At 48.3% G+C, this 22,447-nt stretch overlaps 1 protein-coding gene across 1 annotated transcript in view; it reads right to left on the bottom strand.

The window, feature by feature from the left end:
- Window positions 1-22,447, bottom strand: part of LOC129694963 (thrombospondin-4-like) — a 113,041-nt gene that overhangs the window by 3,765 nt on the left and 86,829 nt on the right. The window contains exons 16-21 of the mRNA XM_055631704.1: window positions 20,428-20,621; window positions 16,523-16,701; window positions 15,574-15,622; window positions 12,289-12,485; window positions 6,693-6,865; window positions 2,057-2,196 (exon numbers count right to left, since the gene is read on the bottom strand). Of these exons, the coding sequence (XP_055487679.1) occupies window positions 2,057-2,196; window positions 6,693-6,865; window positions 12,289-12,485; window positions 15,574-15,622; window positions 16,523-16,701; window positions 20,428-20,621 (932 nt within the window). The remainder of the gene's footprint in view (window positions 1-2,056; window positions 2,197-6,692; window positions 6,866-12,288; window positions 12,486-15,573; window positions 15,623-16,522; window positions 16,702-20,427; window positions 20,622-22,447) is intronic.

The raw sequence follows: 22,447 nt of genomic DNA, 5'->3' as shown, positions 1-22,447 counted from the left end.
ATCCGGGTTCGATCCCGACTACGGGTGCTGTCTGTACGGAGTTTGTACGTTCGCCCCGTGGCCTGTGTGGGTTTTCTCAGAGATCTTCTGTTTCCTCCCACACTCCAAAGACCTTTCAAGTTTTGTAGGTTAAATTGGCTTTGGTAAAATTTTAAATTGTCCCTAGTGTGTGTAGGATAGTGTTAATCGCTGGTCGGTGCAGACTCGGTGGGCTGAAGGGCCTGTTTCTGTGGACGGCTCGATTGTAATCATGTACTGTCTTTCTGTGGACTGGTTAGCACGCAACAAAAGCTTTTCACTGTACCTCGGTACACGTGACAATAAACTAAACGTTAGACTTTAGAGATACAGTGGAAACAGGCCCTCTAACCCACCGAGCCCGCACTGTCCAGCATTCACCCCATACACTAGCACAATCGCACCCCTTAGAGACAATTTACAATCTACAGAAGCTAACTAACCTACTAACCTGGAAACCCGGGCACCCGGAGAAAACTCAGGCGATCATGGGGAGAACGTACAAACTTTGTACAGACAGCACCCGTAGTTAGGATAGAACCGGGGTCGCTGGCGCTGTAAGGCCGCAACTCTACCGCTGCGCCACCGTGCCATCAGTTCCTCATATTCCACAATCTCTCAAACCTGTATTTACATCGTCTTAAAATACTGCCAATAATTTAGCCCGCACAGCTCTCAGGGTAAAGAATGACAGGAAATGACCATTCAAGAGAGATGTGGAGACTAGAACAACAAGCTCTCCTCGACAGCTTTGACTGTTCGTGCATTTGTTCAGCCCTGTAAAGTTTTGAGTTTCGAGACACAGCTTGGACTCTGGCCCTTCGGCCCACCAAGTGCACACCGCCCATCGATCACCCATTCACGCTAGCTCGATCATCCAACTTTCTCATCCACTCCCCACGCACCAGGGCTATTTTTACAGAGGTCCATTAACCTACAAACCCGCATGTCTTTGGGATGTGGGGGGGGGAGGAGAGCGGAGCACCTGGAGAAAACACATGCGGTCACAGGGAGATGGGCATAGAATGCTGGAGTAACTCAGTGGATCAGTCTTCATATCTGGAGAAAAGGAATAGGTGACGTTTCGGGTCTGGAGCCCGCTTCAGACTGCCTTGTCACATGGGGAACGTGCAATCTCCACACAGACAGCACCCAAAGTCAGGATCGAACCCGGGTTTCTGGCACTCGAGGCAGCGGCTCTCTCTACCTCTCTCTCTACTCAACCTGAGGAGCAACCTGTGCGAATGTCATAGTCATAGAGTGATACAGTGTGGAAACAGGCCCTTTGGCCCAACTTGCCCACACCGGTCAACATGTTCCATCCACACTATTCCCACCTGCCTGCGTTTGGTCCATATCCCTCTAAACCTGTCCTAACCAAGTACCAGTCTCAATGTTTTTTAAACGTTGCAATAGTCCCTACCTCAACTACCTCCTCCGGCAGCTCGTTCAATACACCCACTACCCTTTGCGTGAAAAAGTTACCCCTCAGGTTTCGATTAAATATTTCCCCCCCCTATGTCCTCTTGTTCTCGATTCCCCTACTCTGGGCAAGAGAATCTGTGCTTCTATCCGATCTATTCCTCATGCTCTTATACACTTTCTAAACTCACTATGGGCCAAACGCAGGCAGGTGGGACTTGGACATGGTGGCCGGTGTGGGCAAGGTGGGCCTGTTTCACACTGTATCACTCTATGACTGTTTGACTCCATGACCTCTGTAAGATCATCCCTCATCCTCCTGTGCTCCAAGGAATAGAGTTCCAGCCTGCTCAACCCCTCCCTGTAGCTCATCAGGCCCTCGATTCCTGGCAACATCCTTGTAAATCCTCGCTGCACCCTTTCCAGCTTTTGACCACATCTTTCCTCTAACACGGTGCCCAAAAGCTGAATGTAAAACATAAAATGTTTTCTGTGCAATGTCTGAAGCAAACTTTGTTCTCTTTGATGATGTCTGTGCATTTCCAGATGTCGTCTTGCCTTGAGCGCCCATCCCCTACACCAGCAGCAGGTGTCCGTGAAGGACATTGTTTCTTACCGTTGCAACGATACTTGAGGTTGGACCAGATGATGTTTTCTTGAGAGAAACAGAAGACGCCCAGCCGACCTCCTCTCATGGTGCTGTCTATCGTAACTCCAGAGTCAGCCACCAGATCCGAACCTTCGTAGAACTGTGCCCTGATGAAAAAACAGAAACACCAAAACCCATGTAAAAAGCTTGCCTTTACATTTAGTCTCCATTGCTGCTGTAAATTTGGAAACTTTGTGGTTCAATGGTTGGTTCATTATTATCACGTGTGCCAAGTACAGTCGCCGACTTACTCGCTCCCAAATAAGATTCAATATTCAAGATTCAATTTAATTGTCATTTGGACCCCTTGAGGTGCAAACGAAATGCCGTTTCTGCAGCCCTACATTACAAACAAATAGACCAAGACACAACATAATTTACATAAACATCCATCACATCGCTGTGATGGAAGGCCAAAAAAAAAAGCCCCCCCCCCCCGATGTCAGAGTCAAAGTCAAAGCCCCCGGCTGGCGATGGCGATTGTCCCGCGACCATTAAAGCCACGCCGGGTGGTGCGAGGTCGCACACCGGGTCTTGGTGTTAGAGCCCCCGGCGTGCGCTCGCAGAGTCCCGCGGCCATTCCAAGCCGCGCGGGGCGGTGATGTCAGGCCCCGCTCCAGGAGCTCTTCAACCCCACAACTCGGGCGGGAGAAGTCGCCGTTGCGGGAGCCCTGAAAAGCGGTCTCCCTCCAGGGACCCGCGGGCTCCCAGTGCCGCCGTCCGCCAGACCCGCAGTTGCAGCCTCCGAATCTCCGGAGGTCGGGCCGCAGCAGCAGCAGCGCTCCACCAGCGCTCCACCCGCTCTGGACTCAGCCAGCTCCGCGAAGGTGAGGTGAGTCGTCGGCACCAGAGTCCCCGGTCTTCTCATGTTGGAGGCCGCTCCACGTTGCAGCCCCAATGACAACGGAGACCCGACAGAAAAGATCGGGTCTCCCGTGCAGGGAGAGATTTAAAAGTCACCCCCCCACACACACACCCCAACAAAAAATAACAAAAACTACATAGAAACATAGACATAAAATAATAAAAACGCGGACGGGCTGCAGAGGCTGCTGCTGACGAGAGTCGCGCCGCCTACCGTCTTTAAATAAGGGACAAGAGGTCAAAATACGGGACAAATTCCCGACCGACTCGGCCGTCGCAGGGCGAATGGTGAGTTGGCCCGGGTGCTGGACTGCACACAAAGCCCAGCCGGCAGGCCAGCTGAGGAGTTTTGGCCCTGACCGCATAGTCCGGCGCCCCATCCAACTCGTGAACCGATGATCGGCCATGAGAAGGAAGGGGTGGTGGTGTCGGCGGTGAGTGAAGGTCCGAAGGTCGGACAGCTGGCTGGGCTGCCGACCAACGGGGCCACGGGCGAGGCGCTGCTGCTGCACTCCATGGGCTGCACCACATGGGCTGCACCACGTCGGGCGGGGCCAGACGCGGCGCTCCGCCCCGACAGTCCCTTCGACCCGAGTAGTAGCAGTCAAACATGGGACATGGGTTGTCCAGTATGGGCCAAACCAATTTAGCCCAATATACGGGATGTCCCGGCTAATACGGGACAGTTGGCAACTCTAGTACCAAGGTATGTGTGAAATTATTTTTTATTGCATACAGATCAGTAAGAAGATCATTGTCATGCATCAGTACAATCCCCGGTTTAGTAGAGAATGCACACAAACAGCCCACTGAGGTTATATACAAGAATGGCCAGTTTTGGGGCACCGTTCCCCAGTCCCCGCTGTAGCTGCCGCAAAGGCACGTTGCAGCCGTCACCTCCGTCCGGATCGTCCCGTGAACCGTCGTCCCTCTCCTCGTCCGGCCCAACTCCAGCCCACGTGACCCAGGGGGTCAACGCCCCCGGTTCTTCTTACCAGCCCTTTGCCCAGCGTCCAACATCGCGGTCAATGATGGCGCCGACTCACAGGAGAGGACGGACCACGTGGTTAGTGAGGACGCCCTTCAGCCCATCAAGCCCATGCCGACCATCGGGGTCACCTCTTCACACTAGTTCTGTGTGTTCCCAGTTTCTCGCTCGCTCCTTCAACATTAGGGGCAATTTGCAGAGGGCCAATTATCCCGCAAAACCGCACGTCATGGGGATGTGGGAAGAATCCAGAGCACCCGGAGAATCCCTGGAGCACCCGGAGCGGCACGGTGGCGCAGCGGTAGAGTTGCTGCCTTGTAGCGCCAGAGACACGGGTTCGATCCTGACCACGGGTGCTTGTCCGCTCGGGCAGTTTGTCCGCTCTCCCCGTGACCACGTGGGTTTTCTTCGGGTGCTCTGGTTTCTTCCTACATTCTAAAGACATGCAGGTTTGTAGGTTTAAGAAGGAACTGCAGATGCTGGAAAATCGAAGGTACACAAAAAAAGCTGGAGAAACTCAGCGGGTGCAGCAGCATCGATGGAGCCTGAAGAAGGGTTTTGGGCCCGAAACGTCGCCTATTTCCTTCGTTCCATAGATGCTGCTGCACCCACTGAGTTTCTCCAGCAATTTTGTGTACCTCAGGTTTGTAGGTTAATTGGCTTCTGTAAAACATTGTAAACTGTCCCTGGTAACGTGGGTAGTGTTAGTGTACGGGGATCGCTGGTCAGCGTGGACTCGGTGGGTCCAAGGGCCTGTTTCTGTGGAGTGTATCTATCTAAAGTCCCTCTAAAACCCACGGGGTCGGTCACAGGCAGAAGGTGCAACATCCGCACAGGTTACACAGGATCGAACCCAGTTCTCTGACGCTGTGAGGCAGCAGCTCTACCAGCTGCGCTGCTGTGGTGCCCTTGAATTTAATTTCCCCACAGCTACGACATGCCTGATCTCACACAGTGAACCAAAGTGTCCAATTACAGTTGAATAGGAAGCAGATGGTCTCAGATATGGCTGAACCCATGATGTGTATCGAGCCACTGTGCCACACTAGCTGGAGGCAGAGATACTGTTTGCTGCTGAGTGTTAGGAAGCCAGTTGATGTGGGGGGGGCTGGGTTATATTCACCAGGATACGCAATAGTACTGAATCCCCACATACCTTCTGCCCAGTTCCTGGTTCAGGCTGAGAGTCTGATCCACAAAAATGTGTAAGCAATTTAATAAATAACATTGTTATCTTCTGGATTGGTTTCAACCGCCTGAGGGGGTTTCTGTTAAAAGCAATTTTCCAGTATTTTGTTTTTAGCTAAGTTTCTAACTATCTTTCAATGTACGCACATAATGAATTATGATTTCCTTTAATCCAACAATTGGAGGACATTTTGTGGCACCTTTTTGGTCCTTTACGGGGCTGTCCTACTTGGCGATTTTTCCGGCAACTGCCGGCAACATTGACTGACGTGTCAGGGTCGCCGATAAAACGTTGCGCCGTGATGTGGCGTGGCGCAGCGTAATTACGCATTGACGCACGGTGTTTCCTCAAGTGTCGCAACAATGTTTTTTGTTGCCACTGGATTTTGAAATGTTCTAAATCTTTGGGCGACCCTGATACGTCAGTCATTGACGCCGGCAGTCGCCGGGAAAACACACCAAGTTGGACAGGCCCTTTAGTTCTTCCCTGCTTTTGTTATATTCTTTAGGGCCCTGTCTAATCTCTGCTTCCCTAACCTTACACTTGCGATCTTGTGTGAGCTAAGCAAAAATAAAATTGCTGTGCAGTGCATACATGACAAAGAACCATTGATTTTCCTTTTTTGACGAGATATCAAATATCTCTCATCAACCAACCTGAACCTTTTCATATTTGTATTAACTTGTTTTGAAGCATCTTCTGGAGTATGATTCTAAATCAATTCAGATTGATGCTTGGATTAGATAGTCATAGTCATAGAGTGAAACAGGCCCTTCAGCCCAACTCGCCCACACCGGCCAACAATGTCCCAGCTACACTCGTCCCACTTGCCTGCGCTTGGTCCATATCCCTCCAAACCCGTCCTCTCCATGTACCTGTCTAACTGTTTCGTAAACGTTGGGATAGTCCCAGCCTCAACTACCTCCTCTGGCAGCTTGTTCCATGCACCCACCACCCTTTGTGTGAAAAAGTTACTCCTCAGATTCCTATTAAATCTTTTCCCCTTCACCTTGAACCTATGTCCTCTGGTCCTCGATTCCCATACGCTAGGCAAGAGACTCTGTGCATCTACCCGATCTATTCCTCTCATGATTTTGTACACCTCTATAAGATCACCCCTCATCCTCCTGCGCTCCATGGAATAGAGACCCAGCCTGCTCAACCTCTCCCTATAGCTCACGCCCTCTAGTCCTGGCAACATCCTCGTAAATCTTCTCTGAACCCTTTCAAGCTTGACAATATCTTTCCTATAACATGGCGCGTATTAATTATAAGGAGAGACTGGACAGACTTGGAGTTTTATTTCCTGGAATGCTGATGTGGGGAGCTGGGTAGAGACCTGATTACTCATACAAGATTATGAGAGGTATAGATAGGGTAGCCAGTCCAAACCTTGTACCAGGTACATCGCTCAAAGATGAGAGGGGCAAAGCTAACAAGAGATGTACCGTGATGTTCTATGTTTTATGTTCTATTTTGACTCCAGGTACAGTTGTATGTAGGAAGTACCTAATAGAAAAAAAACTGGCCAATCTATAAAGATGAATAGATTCCTACTTTACCTGATGTATCCAATTTGGGGTCGATGTTGCAAGAACCAGCGGTAAGAGACCTTGTCTTTCCAGCCCACGTCTCTGGGATCTTTCCATAGTAGTCGCACCTGATCAGTGGTGTCTCCAGTGTGCCAGAGTGCATTCCGTAGATGCTCGCCAGGTCCGGTGTTGGACTTGACTGCCTACAGGACCAGTGTTGACAGCGTTACAGGGAGCATTGCAGAACAGCAAATACCCATCAACATCGCACAAGAGCGGCTACAGAAAGCTTCACTCCCCTGCAATCAATTACCATTTTCCACTATAACATTTCAATAGGGCGGTCACGGTGGCGCAGCGGTAGAGTTGGTGCATTACAGCTCTTGCAGCGCCAGATACCCAGTTTCGATCCCGACTATGGGTACTGTCTGTACACAGTTTGTACGTTGTGGCCCCGTGACCGCGTGGTTTTTCACCCGAAATCTTCGGTTTCTTCCCACACCCCAAAGAAGTACAAAAGGTTTGTAGGTAAATTGGCTTGGTGTACATGTAAATTGTTCCTAGTGCGTGTAGGATAGTGTTAGTGTGCGGGGATCGTTGGTCGGTGCGGACTTGCTGGGCCAAAGGGCCTGGTTCCGCGCTGTATCTCTAAACTAAACTAAACAACAAAAGCTAGACCAAACATTTTAAGCTACCAAGACAACATGTGAGGCAATAAATAATGGTGGATTTAAATAATGGTTCAATTTGACTCGATTGGACTAATAACTACTTTGATGAACAGTGAATAACTTTTGATGTACTTTTATGATTTTTTAATTTCATTTTAAATGTTTTAATTAATTGATATTTAAATGTATATAAAAATAAATTGATTTTTAATTTTAATTTAATTTTGACTAACATTGACACAGCGCAGCGGTAGAGTTGTTGTCCTAAAGCGCCAGAGACTAGGGTTCGATCCGTGAACAGCGTGAGTTTCATGTTTACAGTTGATAGGAGCAGAATTGGGCCATTCGGCCTATCAAGTCTATTCTGCCATTCAATCATTCAATCTATCTCAACCCCATTCTCCTGCCTTCTCCCCATAACCCCCGACACCAGTACTCATGAAGAATCTATCTATCTCTGCCTTGAATATATCCATTCACTTAGATCCCCACGGCCTTCTGTGGCAAAGAATTCCACGGATTCACCACCCTCTGACTGAAGAAATTCCTCCTCACCACCTTCCTAAAGGAAAGTCCTTTTATTCTGAGGCTATGGCCTCTGGTCCTGGATTCTTGCATGCATTAGTTCCTAGTGTGTAGGATAGTGTTAGAGTACAGGGTGATCGCTGGTCAGCGCAGGCCTGGTGGTTCCGAATGGGCCTGTTTCCATGCTGTAGCTCTAAAACTAACACTATATTCAAGGAACTTGTTTTTGGATGTTATTCACACCTCACTGTGAGAGAGTCACTTTACAATCCTCCTTGCCACTCTAGCAAGCCAGTCAGAAAGTTCGATGGGATAGTTAACCAGAACTTTTACAGACACGAGTTAAAATGCACTCGGAAGTGCACGGGGATTTTCCACCAAAATATTTGTATATTATCTCACTTGTGGTCGGGAACTCGTGTAGAAGAGGAAGAAAAATGAACCAGAACTTTTCGACCTGCACAGCATTCAATTACAGAAATCATAATATCCCGTAAATGCCTAAAAAGCGAGCCCCTTAGAGCAAGGGTTCCCTCTTAGTTTAATTGGCCTCAGTTTGTGGCAGTTTAGAGATACAGCTCTGTGGAAAAAAGTTCTTCTCATCTCGGTTTTAAAGGATTTCCCCTTTATCCTTAAGCTGTGACCCTTGTCCGCCCCTAACATCGGGTCCAATCGCCGCATCCAGCGATCACCCTAGTTTTGTAAGTTTCTATAAGATCCCCCCCTCTATCTTCTAAATTCTAGTATATCTATCCAGTCACTTAAGACAGTCTCACCCAATCAGTCTGGTGAACCTCTACTCCCTTAACACACTCGGGGAGACAAAACTTACAGGTGTGCCAATACAACTAAACCTCCCTGCTCCTATCGACTTTTGCGACACATCTTTAGGGATGTGGGAGGAAACCGGTGCACCCAGAGGAAACCCACTCAGTCACAGGGAGAACGTGCAAACTCCACACAGACTGCACCCGAGAACCAGTGTCTCTGGAGCTGTGAGACAGCAGCTGCGCATCTGTGGCTCCCCTCTGCGCATCTGTGCCTCCCTCACACTGTTGCTTGGTGGACTCGCCTGTAATTACTTGCATGTGTAGGAAGGAACTGCAGATGCACGGTTTACACTGAAGATAGACACAACATGCTGGAGTAGCTCAGCGGGACAGGCAGCATCTCTGGAGAGAAGGAATGGGTGACGTTTCTGGGAAAGACTGAAGAAGGGTAATTCGTTCTACCCAGTAATTAGTTGCAGTTGGCCTGGAATCAACAGACTAAACTTATGGAGATGCAAGGCATAGACAGATAGCAGTCTTGTCAATATTCATGCCTTCAGTGAGCTGGAAGAGAAACATTTAAGACACTTGGATAGGTACATGAATAGGAAAAGTTGGAGGGTTATGGGGCAAACGCGTGTAGATGGGGCATCTTGGTTTTTTCAAGTTTTAGTTTTGGAGATACAGTGGGGAAACAGGCCCTTCGGCCCACCAAGTCCGCGCCGACCAGCGATCCCCGCACATTAACACGATCCTACACGCAACTAGGGACAATTTTTACATTTACCAAGCTAATTAACCTTCAAACCTGTACATCTTCGGAGTGTGGGAGGAAACCGAAGATCTCGGAGAAAAACCCACGCAGGTCACGGGGAGAACGTACAAACTCCGTACAGACAGCACCCGTAGTCGGGATCGAACCCAGGTTTGCGGCGCTGCATTCGCTGTAAGGCAGCAACTCTACTGCTGCGCCACCGTGCCTCCATGGACGAGTTGGGCGAGTTTCATGCTGTATACTCTGTGAGAAGTGCCCGGTAGAACTGGAAAGCTTAAGTTGAATGGTAACAAAGATCTACTTGAGGGATTGTGCAGTAGCTGAGTGAGGCAAGTAGGAGGAAAATGTTATGAAGATGGAAATTAGAAGATTTGGGATGGGATGGATATGCGATCCTAATATTTTGGTACATGGGTACTGAGTATAGAGGTTGCAGTAGACACAAAATGTTGGAGTAACTCAGCGGGATAGCCAGCATCTCCGGAGAGAAGGAATGGGTAACGTTTTGTGTCGAGACCCTTCTTCAGACTAGTCAGGGGAGAGGGAAACAAGAGATATAGATAATGATGAAGAGAAATAAAGAACAATGGATGAAAGATATGCAAATAAAAAAGTAACGATGATTCAAGATTCAAGAGAGTTTATTGTCATGTGGCCCAGATAGGACAATGAAATTCTTGCGTTTAAGAAGGAACTGCAGATGCTGGAAAATCGAAGGTACACAAAAATGCTGGAGAAACTCTGGAGAAACACAGCATCTAGGAGCGAAGGAAATAGGCAACGTTTCGGGCCGAAACCCTTCTTCAGACAGAAATTCGTGCTTTGCTTCAGCACAACACAATAGAGAAGGCATGAATACAGAACAGATCAGTGTGTCCATATACCATTGTAGAAATATATACACACATGAATAAATAAACTGATAAAGTGCAAATAAACAGATAATGGGCTATTAATGTTCAGAGTTTTGTTTGAGTTAAGTTCAATAGCCTGATGGCTGTGGGGAAGTAGCTGTTTCTGAACCTGGACGTTGCAGTCTTCAGGCTCCTGTACCTTCTACCTGAAGGTAGTGGGGAGATGAGTGTGTGGCCAGGATGATGTGGGCCTTTGATGATACTGCCAGCCTATTTGAGGCAGCGATTGCAATAGATCCCCTCAATGGAAGGGAGGTCGGAGCCGATGATGGACTGGGCAGTGTTTACTACTTTTTGTAGTCTTTTTCGCTCCTGGGCACTCAAGTTGCCGAACCAAGCCATGATGCAACCGGTCAGCATGCTCTCTACTGTGCACCTGTAGAAGTTCGAGAGAGTCCTCCTTGACAAACCGACTCTCCGTAATCTTCTCAGGAAGTAGAGGCGCTGATGTGCTTTCTTTATAATAGCATCAGTGTTCTCGGACCAGGAGAGATCTTCAGAGATGTGCACGCCCAGAGCTGTAAACTGCCCAAGCGAAATATGAGATGCTGTTCCTCCAGTTTCATATTTTGCTTGGGCAGCTTACAGCCCAGTGCTATGAATATACCTTAGATTTAAGGTGAGATGGGAAAAATTTAAGAGGAATCTGAGCGGCAACTTCTTCCCTCAGAGGATGGTGGGTGCATGGAATGAGCTGCCAGAGGAGCTATTTAAGGCACGGACTATTACAGCATTTAAAAGACACTTGGACAGATACATCGATCTAAAATGTTAGGAAGGAATGGACCAATAGGAGAGAACATGGGCATGTTGGACGGCATGAATGAGTTGGGCAGAAGGGCCAGTCTATGAAAGATAACATTCCCTGCAAATCACACAGGATTTAGCTTGTGACTCTAGGGAGAATTATTCTTTGGTACTTGGCCGAGATAAAAACCTAACTGCATTAAGAGGGGATACTTGGAGATGACAAGATGAAAGATTCATGGAGCTGGTGTGGGTGGGGGGTGTGGCATGGTGGCAGGAAGTGAAGAACGTTGGGTCTCTAGAGGTCATAGAGTCATACAGTGTGGAAACAGGCCCTTCGGCCCAACTTGCCCGACACCGGCCTACTTAACTCCCACCTGCCCGCGTTTGGCCCATATCCTTATATAATATTCTTAAGGGGTTGGACAGGCTAGATGCAGGAAGATTGTTTCCGATGTTGGGGAAGTCCAGGACAAGGGGTCACAGCTTAAGGATAAGGGGGAAATCCTTTAAAACCGAGATGAGGAGAACTTTTTTCACACAGAGAGTGGTGAATCTCTGGAACTCTCTGCCACAGAGGGTAGTTGAGGCCAGTTCATTGGCTATATTTAAGAGGGAGTTAGATGTGGCCCTTGTGGCCAAGGGGATCAGAGGGTATGGAGAAAAGGCAGGTACGGGATACTGAGTTGGATGATCAGCCATGATCATATTAAATGGCGGTGCAGGCTCGAAGGGCCGAATGGCCTACTCCTGCACCTAATTTCTATGTTTCTATGTTTCTATCCCTCCAAACTTGTCCTATCAATGTACCTGTTTAACTGTTTCTTAAATGTTGCGATAGTCCCTGCCTCAGCTATCTCCTCTGGCAGCTCGTTCCACACACCCACCACCCTGTGTGTGAAAGTTACCTCTCAGATTCCTGTTAAATCTTTTCCACTTCACCATAAACCTATGCCCGCTGGTCCTCGATTCCCCTACTCTGGGCAAGAGACTCTGTGCATCTACCCGATCTATACCTCTCATGATCTGATACACCTCTGTCATTAGATCACCCCTCATCCTCTTGTGCACCAAGTTATAGAGTCTCTGCCTACTTATCTTGTCCCTAGAGGTCACACCGTCTAGTCCTGGCGACATCCGCGTGAAAGCTGGGGAGTATTCAATCTAACCCACATGAACCTCCCTAGTGAAGCTGGCCTATTGCCAATGGAACTAGATGCGTACCTTGAGCTGGATGCCGGGTTCGGCCACGGCACGGAAGGGGGTGGCCTGCCAGTAGGTCTGCTCCGTCTGCTTCCACATCACCACGTAGAAGCTGGAACTGTCCTGGTATCCGAAGATAAACCCAGCGTAATCGTCATCGGTCATGGTGTTGACATGGAACGTGCCTTCAAAATCAACTCCATTGAACGCCGTATAGCCTGCATGGTGACAATAGACAATAGACAACAGTCAACAGGCGCAGGAGGAGGCCATCCGGCCCTTCGAGCCAGCACCGCCATACAATGTGATCATGGCTGATCATCCCCAATCAGTACCCCGTTCCTGCCTTCTTCCCATATCCCCAGACTCGCTATCTTTAAGAGTCCTATCTAGCTCTCTCTTGAAAGTATCCAGAGAACCGGCCTCCACCACAGACTCACAACTCTGTGTGGAAAAAGTGTTTCCTCATCTCTGTTCTAAATGACTTACCCCTTATTCTTAAACAGCGGCCCATTGATAAGATCCAGCCATCAGTCATAGAGCCATTGATAGTCACAGTCACACAGAGCACAGGAAGAGGCCTCTCGGCCCCACTGTAACAGTAAGGGACAGCAGATGCTGGTTTATACCAAAGATAGAAACAAAATGCCACAGAAGGCTGTGGAGGTTAAGACAGTGGATATTTTTTTAAGGCAGAGATAGATATATACTTGATTAGTACAGGTGCCAGGGGTTATGGGGAGAAGGCAGGAGAGTGGGGTTGAGGGCGAGAGATAGGTCAGCCATGATTGAATGGCAGCGTAGTCTTGATGGGCCAAATGGCCTAATTCTGCCCCTATCACTTATTAACTTATGGAGTAATTCAGCGGGTCAGGCAGCATCTCTGGAGATCTCTGTTTGAGAAGGAACTGCAGATGCTGGAAAATCCAAGGTAGACAAAAGTGCTGGAGAAACTCAGCGGGTGAGGCAGCATCTATTGAACGAAGGAAATGGGCAACGTTTCGGGCCAAAACCCTTCTTCAGACTGATGTAGGGTTGGGGGGGGGGGGGGGAAGAAGAAAGGAAGAGGAGGAGCCAGAGGGCTGAGGGAGAGCTGAGAAGGGGAGGAGACACTAAGGGCTACCGGAAATTGGAGGTCAATATTCATGCCGCTGGGGTGTAAACTGCCCAAGCGGAATATGAGGTGCTGCTCCTCCAATTTCCGGTGGTGCTCACTCTGGCCATGGAGGAGACCCAGGACAGAAAGGTTGGATACGGAATGGGAGGGGGAGTTGAAGTGCTGAGCCACCAGGAGGTCAAGTAGGTTAATGTGGACCGAGCGGAGGTGTTCGGCGAAACGATCGCCAAGCCTACGCTTGGTCTCACCGATGTAGATCAGCTGACATCTAGAGCAGCGGATGCAATAGATGAGGTTGGGGGAGGTACAGGTGAACCTCTGTCGGAAAGACTGCTTGGGTCCTTGAATGGAGTCGAGGGGGGGAGGTAAATCGACAAGTGTAGCATCTCTTGTGGTTGCAAGGGAAAGTGCTCAGGGAGGGGGTGGTGCGGGAGGGAAGGGAAGAATTGACCATGGAGTTACGGAGGGGGCGGTCTTTGCGGAAGGGAGAAATAGGGGGAGATGGGAAGATGTGGCGAGTGGTGGGGTCACGTTGGAGGTGGCGAAACTGACGGAGGACTATTTGTTGTATGTGACGGCTAGTGGGGTGGAAGGTGAGGACTAGGGGGACTCTGCCCTTGTTGCGAGTGGGAGGATGGGGAGAGAGAACAGTGTTACGGGGTATTGTGTGGACTCACTGTGGTGGATGTTAATACGAGTTTATTGTTGTTTTTATTGTATTATATGTATGACTGCTGCAATTTCGTTCAGACTTCGGTCTGAATGACAATAAAGGCTATCTAATCTAATCTAATCTAATTTAATTGAAGAAACCCTGGTGTAAGCCTCATCTATGGTGGGGGAGGGGAACCCCCGTTCCCTGAAGAATGAAACCTCTGCTTGGGTCGAGTCTCAAGAAGGGTCCCAACCAGAGGCGTCAGCTATCCATATTCTCCAGAGATGCTGCCTGAGCTGCTGAGTTCCTCCATTGTGTGTCTACCTTTGGTCCAACTCCCCGTGCTGACCAAGATGCCCCATCTGCACTAGTCCCACCTCCCCACGTTTGGCCCCCCTCAATCTTTCCTGTCCAATTGTCTTTTGAAAGTTGTTATACTTCCCGCCTCAACTACCTCCTCTAGCAGCAGGGGCGGACATCCTTGGGGGGACGGGGGGGGGGGGGGGGGGGTGTGGGGAGGGGGGGGGGGGGGGGCCCCCACTTTGAGAGGTGGGGGACAATCCCCCCCCCCCCCCCCCCCCCATGTTTTGTAATCCGTATTTTAACAGACGCTTTCTAAGTGTTCGTGTCCCCCCGCATGTTTTGACAGCGATTTCCGTGCCTGAATAGGGGCATTGGTGTTGCATTAATCAACGTGCTTGGTCCACAACAGATCTTTGGAAATATTAACGCCAAGGAACCTGACGCTCTGAACCATTTCTACATCAGCACCATTGATACTGATTGGGACAGCAGTAGCTGCAAAACTCTTTCAGTCAGGATAAGGGCCGTAATACTGGGGCTCTGTGAGACGCTGGTCAGGCGGCACTTGGAGTATCGTGAGCACTTTTGGGCCCCATATCTGAGGAAAGGGCGTGCTGGCACTGGAGAGGGTCCAGAGGAGGTTTACAAGGATGATCCCAGGAATGAGTGGGTTAACCTACGATGAGCGTTTGACGGCACTGGGCCTGTACTCTCTGTGGAGTTTAGAGGAATGAGGGGGAACCTCATTGAACCTTATCGAATCGTGAAAGTCCTGGATAGAGTGGATGTGGAGAGGATGTTTCCACTAGTGGGAGAGTCTGGGACCAGAAGCCACAGCCTCAGAATTAAAGGACGTTCCTTTACAAAGAAGATAGGGAGGAATTTCTTCAGTCAGAGGGTGGTGAATCTGTGGAATTCTTTGCCACAGACGGCTGCGGAGGCCAAGTCGGTGGGTATTTAAGGCAAAGATTGACAGATTTTTTGACTAGTACGGGTGTCAGGGGTATGGGGAGACGGCAGGAGAATGGGGTTAAGGAGGAAGGATAGATCAGCCAGTTTGTGGGTTAATGGTGGAGTAAACTTGATGGGCCGAATGGCCTAATTCTGCTCCTATAACATGAAGTTTTGAACTTACGACTGCAATCAAACATTGCGTTCCTCTGGCAATTAGCTATGATGATGCTATTGTTTCTGTACAAGGTGAATGAATGCATTATATGATGTTACTTACCCACAGCCAGGCCAGGATCACTGTTCATTGTCTGTACTATTTCCATTCCCTGAAACAAATCAATTGGGTTAGGGAAGGTTACACAATAACCTACACATCACCTTTAGCGCAGTACAACCTGGCAAGGCACTCTACTAGAATGACAATCGAACAGACTTCATGTAGAGCCAAGGTTGGAGCAGTGCGCAGCGGTAGAGTTGCTGCCTAAAGGGCCGGTCCCACCAGCATGTGACTCCATGCGGCAAGTGCGACCTAAAGGGCCGGTCCCACCAGCATGCGCCTGCGTGCGGCAAGCGCGGCCAAACCAGAAGCGGGGGGCCGCGCGGAGGTCGTGTGAGTGACATGAAGTTCGAGCGAAGTTTACGCGTGGGTCGCAGGGCATGTTTCAGCACTGTAACTCCAAACTAAACTAAACTAAACAATGTATATTCTGTTTGGTGTCGGGGCATGTGGAAACTTGCAAAAAAAAGGTAAAGGAACCACCAGGGTAAAGAAGGCTTTTGAGCCGGAAGCCAAGTGTAATAGCAAGGAACTGCAGAAGCTGGTGCGTCATAGTGATACAAACTGGAAACAGGCCCTTCGGCCCAACTTGCCCACACACCGACCAACATGTCCCATCTACACTAGTCCCACCTGCCTGCGTTGGACACATGTCCATCTGAACCTGTCCTATCCATATACCTGTCCAAATGTTTCTTAAATGTTACAATAGTACCTGCCTCAACTACAGTTCGTTCCATACACCCACCACTCTTTATATGAAAAAGTTATCCCTCAGCTTCCTATTAAATCTCCCCACGCCCCCCCTTTCCTTAAATCTATAATTCTTGACTCCCCCACTCTGGGCATGGGACTCTGTGCGTCTACCTGCCCAATCCCTCTCCTGGCTGTTAGTATAAGACTGTACCCAGTATTAAGATGACATAACGTTGTTCATATCAACTCTCACCTGGTTAAGTACCACCCAGTTTGGATCAATTTGTGCATCGCCTTCAGGATCGAGGACAACGGTCTGGTACGCCCTGAAATCGGTTAAAGTCACCTCTGCATTCTCAGGGCAAACATCTATTCTGTCAATGATGGTGTCCTGATCAAAATCACCTTCACAGATGTCCCCAACTCCGTCAACTAAGTGAAATAAGTAAAGTTGTGCCATTGTAAAAAAGTAGACACACAACGCCAGAGTACGTCTATAACTTTTCATAAGGCATGATAATTCATGTCAACAATCGAATGTTGCTAAATTCAATTGAATTGTTTAATTAATAACCATCAAATTGTTTAATTACTAGCTATCCAAACGGGTTATAGAGGAAAAGCCACGAGCAAACACCTGAGATTTGAAGTGTTTAAGAAGGAACTAAGGATGCTGGAAAATCTCAGGTACACAAAAAAGCTGGAGAAACTCAGCGGGTCCAGCAGCATCTATGGAGCGAAGGAAATAGGCAACGTTTCGACCCGAAACGTTGCCTATTTCCTTCGCTCCATAGATGCTGCTGCACCCGCTGAGTTTCTCCAGCTTTTTTGTGTACCTGAGATTTGAACATCTTTTAGGTTTAAATTTCTATTTATTATTGTCACGTCATAGCAAAAGGGTTTGAGTATAGGAGCAGGGAGGTTCTACTGCAGTTGTATATGGTCTCGGTGAGACCACACCTGGAGTATTGCGTACAGTTTTGGTCTCCAAATCTGAGGAAGGACAATATAGCCATAGAGGGAGTGCAGGGACGGTTCACCAGACTGATTCCTGGGATGTCAGGACTGTCTTATGAAGAAAGACTGGATAGACTTGGTTTATACTCTCTAGAATTTAGGAGATTGAGAGGGGGATCTTATAGAAACTTACAAAATTCTTAAGGGGTTGGACAGGCTAGATGCAGGAAGATTGCTCTCGATGTTGGGGAAGTCCAGGACAAGGGGTCACAGCTTAAGGATAAGGGGGAAATCCTTTAAAACCGAGATGAGAAGAACTTTTTTCACACAGAGAGTGGTGAATCTCTGGAACTCTCTGCCGCAGAGGGTAGTCGAGGCCAGTTCATTGGCTATATTTAAGAGGGAGTTCGATGTGGCCCTTGTGGCTAAGGGCTTCAGAGGGTATGGAGAGAAGGCAGGTGCGGGATACTGAGTTGGATGATCAGCCATGATCATATTGAATGGCGGTGCAGGCTCGAAGGGCCGAATGGCCTACTCCTGCACCTAATTTCTATGTTTCTATGTTTCTATGTAACGAGGTACAGTGAAAAGCTTTGTTTTGCCTGCTGTCCAAACAGATCAGAGAATACTATACATAAATACAATCAAGCCAAACTCAGGTACAATAGGGAGAGCAAAGGGGAAGACACAGAGGGCAGAATATAGTTCTCAGCATTGTAGTGCATCAGTTCCAGAGACAATGTCCAATGTCCGCAACGGGGTAGAGGTGAATCAGACAGTACCCTAGCTTATAGAAGGACCATTCAAAATCCTGGTAACAGATGGGAGGAATGCTTCTTGCATAAAACCACTCTTTCCAAATCTGACTTAGGACGGCATTCACGAGCAATATTTTATTGGGTTCAGAATTAGAAATGAAAAGCTTTCCGTTCTAATAGCGGCGGAAGTTGCTCCAACTTAAGTTAGCACAATCCAACATAATTGCATAAGATGGATGACAACTAAAATGAAGGATACAGATCAGGAGATTTCCACTTCATTTACTTCTACAACTTTCGAAGTCTTAGCCTGACCAAACCACATCTTTGTACCACCAGACTCAGGAACCGTTTCTTCCCCTCTGCTGTCAGGCTTTTGAACGGTCCTCCCATAAGCTAGGGTATTGTCCGATTCAACTCCACCCCATTGCGGACATTGGACTTTGTCCCACCAGCACAGAGCACCTCTGTCCACAAAGCTCTTTGGCTGCAGCAGTAATTAGGCTAGAGTAGGAAAAATCCCCCCCCGCCCCACTCCCCAGGATGTCTCTCACCCTTACGTAAGCAAGGTCACACGTTCACAAGTTATAGGAGTAGAATTAGTCCATTCGGCCCATCCAGTCCACTCCGCCATTCAATCGTGGCTTATCTCTGCCTCCTAATCCCATTTTCCTGCCTTCTCCCCATAACCCTTGACCACCCGTTCCAATCAAGAATCTGTCTATCTTTGCCTTAAAAATATCCACTGACTTGGCCTCCACAGCTCTCTGTGGCAATGAGTTCCACGGATTCACCACCCTCTGGGGTCAAGGAAAGCGTGTTCACGTCGCGGCCCTGTCTCCACCAATCGTTCCACCACCGCGCACAAGGAGCGACAAGATAGACACCACTGTACGTAGATGCCGAGAAGTGTGTTCAACTCTGGCTGAACAACTTCTAATCTTGTATGTGGACTCGATAAGAAGGCTGCCCTCTGGCTAAAGAAGTTCCTCATCAGCTCCTTTCTCAAAGAGCGCTTGCCCTGACATGAGATATACGATGGCATGACCTCCATATTTTCAACACTGAAACCATCGGAATGTCCATAACCCACCTGGTTCTTCAGCAACGTTGTGCCCGTCCCACTTATGCCTCTGTCCCACTTAGGAAACCTGAACGGAAACCTCTGGAGACTTTGCGCCCCACCCAAGGTTTCCGTGCGGTTCCCGGAGGTTTTTGTCAGTCTCCCTAATGGTCGAAAGTGGTTTCCGCTTCTTTTATGTTGCGGTTGCGATGCCAGTTGAAGGTGGTGGTTGCCGGAGGTTGCCGGAGGTTGCAGGTGGTTGCAGGTGGTTGCAGGTGGTTGCAGGTGGTTGCAGGTGGTTGCAGGTGGTTGCCTTCCACTACCTGCAACCTCCGGTAACCACCTTCAACTAGCATCGCAACCGGCTTTGACTAAAAAATGACCGATTTTTAAAAAGGGAACCTATTTTTTTTTTTTTTTTTTAAATAATCGGCGGAACGTAGAAGAAGCAGAAACCAGTTTCGACCAATGGTTAGTGTCGCTAGATCCCGTGCTGAAACTTACAATCAGAGGCAAGAAGATGGTTTAGATATGTCGAACAATGAGGCAAATGTTGATGTAATCTGATGCTGGCTGCATTGAATAATTACATCAAATAAAATAGTGAGTGTGTGAGTTAAGTAGTGGTAGGTTGGGCAATGTTGATGGACAAGGGATCTGGGAAAGCAAATCTGCAGCTGTAACGCATTTAAGAAGATAAGTGGTATTTTTGGCCTTTGTTACAAAGAGGCTTTGAGTACAGACAAGTCAATGAGAAAGCGGGATAATATAGTACTAATGTGAAAGGTCAGAATGTATTCAGTGGGCTGAAGGGCCTGTTTCCATGCTGTATCGCCAAAAGTCAAACTAAAACTAAATCTTATATATTTAAGAAGGAACTGCAGATGCTGGAAAATCGAAGGTAGACAAAAATGCTGGAGAAACTCAGCGGGTGAGGCAGCATCTATGGAGCGAAGGAAATAGGCAACGTTTCGGGTCAAAACCCTTCTTCAGACTGAAACGTTGCCTCAACTAACCCCTGATCTATCTCATTGATGACCCTCGAACTATCTTTGATCGGACTCTACTGGCTTTACTTGAACTGAACGTTATTCCCTTATCTTGTGTCTGTACACTGTGAAAGGCTCGATTGTAATCATGTATTGCCTTTCTGCTGACTGGATAGCACGCAACAAATGATTTTCACTGGTACCTCAGTACACTGGTACCAGTTCACTGGTAATTCAGGACAATAAACTCAACTGAACTGAACGGAAAGGTCAGAATGCCGACCAAGATGAACTGAACCACCTTCACCACCTCCGCTGCAGCCAATGTTGGTGTTGCCATGATGTGCCAATTAGTTTTTCCCTCGGGCACAGCAGGGCTTCCCATACTCACAGTTATCGTCCTCCTGGCCAGGATTGGCGACCAGTCTACAATTATCTGGGCCAGGCGGGAAGACATCAGGGATTCCGTCATTATCATCGTCATCATCGCACTCATCTCCAAGCCCATCCTTGTCAGTGTCAAGCTGGGAGCTGTTGATGATGGTGGGGCAGTTGTCGTTGCTGTCCTGGTGCCCGTCTCCGTCGCTGGCAATACAAAGAAACACAGCAACATCTTAGCCACGCCATTCCTTTTGTTTAGTTTGAATGAATACGTTTATTGGCCAAGTACGAACACATACAAGGAATTTGCCTCGATGCTCCGCTCGCAAGTAACAACACGACATACAGTAAACAATTAAAAATAAAACATAAAACATTACAAAATTTCGAAATTTTACGAAACTCGATGCTCCGCTCGCAAGTAACAACACGACATACAGTAAACAATTAAGAATAAAACAGTATAATTTAAAAGTGTGAATGAAATAAAATGCCAGAGCATAAGGAGGCTACAGACTTTTGGTTATGGAGTAGAGCTACCCTTCGTGGAAAAAAGCTGTTTCGAGTTGCAGCGCGGAAACAGGCCCTTCAGCCCACCGACCAGCGAACCCCGCACACCAACACTATCCTACTCACATGAGGGACAACTAATTTTACCAAGCCAATGAACCCTACAAACCTGCACTTATTTGGAGTGTGGGAGGAAACTGGAGAAAACCCACGCAGGTCACGGGGAGAACGTACAAACCCTGTTTAGACAGCAGCCGTAGTCAGGATCGAACTCGGGTCTCTGGCACTGTACCCCTGTGCCACCGTGCCTCCCATTATTCTCGTTCTCAATATCTCTTTTTCATTCTGGTGGTGGGTGGGTGTATGGAACAAGCTGCCAGAGGAGGTAGTTGAGGCTGGGACTATAACTGCATTTAAAAGGCATTTGGTCAGGTACATGGATAGGAAAAGTTCAGATGGATAAAGGACAAACGCGGGCAGGTGGGATTAGTGTAGATGGAGCATCTTGGTTGGCGTGGGCATGTTGGCCTGTATCCATGCTGTATGAATCCATGAGCCCCAAGTAGATGTTCTATATAGGGTTGGAGTAACGCAGTGTGTCAGGCAGCAACACTGGAGAAAAAAGATCAGTGATGAGTGGGTACCCTTCTTCAGACCGAGGGGTGAAGAGGGAGTGGCCAGGGTGGGACTGGTCCTTGATTATGCTGCTGGCCTTGCTGAGGCAGCGTGAGGTGCAGATGGAGTCAATAGAAAGGTGGTTGTTTGGCGTGATGGTCTGGGCTGTAAATCGAGTTGGATTCGTATTTGTCTGCATAGTCGTGGATGGATAAAGAGGATAGATGGGGGCTGAGAGCGAATCATTGCGGGGCAACAGTGTGGAGGATTATTGTAGAGGATCATCTAGATTGTGCCCATGATAATCTATGCACTAGAACGGTACTTGATATTAATGGGAGCGCAAAACATCAGAGTTCAAACTTGCTCCATTATAATGTTTTTATCCGTTGAAATTTTGGGCCCCATATCTGAGGAAGATGTGCTGGCGCTGGAGAGGGTCCAGAGGAGGTTTACGGAAATGATCCCAGGTTAACATATGATGAGTGTTTGTCAGCACTGGGCCTGTACTCGCTGGAGTTTAGAAGGATGGGGGTGGGAGAGGGAACCTCGTTGAAACTTTCCGAATAGTGGAAGGCTTGGATGGAATAGATGTGGAGAGGATGTTTCCACTAGTGGGAGAGTCTAGGATCAGAGGTCGTAGCCTCAGAATAAAGGTATGTATCTTTAGAAAGGAGAGGAGGAAGAATTTCTTTAGTCAGAGGGTGGTGAATCTGTGGAATTCATTGCCACAGACGGCTGTGGAGGCCAAGTCAGTCGATATTTTTAAAGCAGAGATTGACAGATTCTTGATTAGTTCGGGTGTCAGGGGTTATAGGGAGGCAGGCAGGAGAATGGGGTTGGGAGGGAGAGATAGATCAGCCATGATTGAATGACGGAGTAGACACGATGGGCCAAATGGCCTA

This window comes from Leucoraja erinacea, chromosome 3, assembly GCF_028641065.1.
Source record: "Leucoraja erinacea ecotype New England chromosome 3, Leri_hhj_1, whole genome shotgun sequence".
Lineage (NCBI taxonomy): Eukaryota > Metazoa > Chordata > Chondrichthyes > Rajiformes > Rajidae > Leucoraja > Leucoraja erinaceus.
Note: the sequence above shows the minus strand (reverse complement) of the source record. Positions and strands in the feature narration are given on the sequence as shown.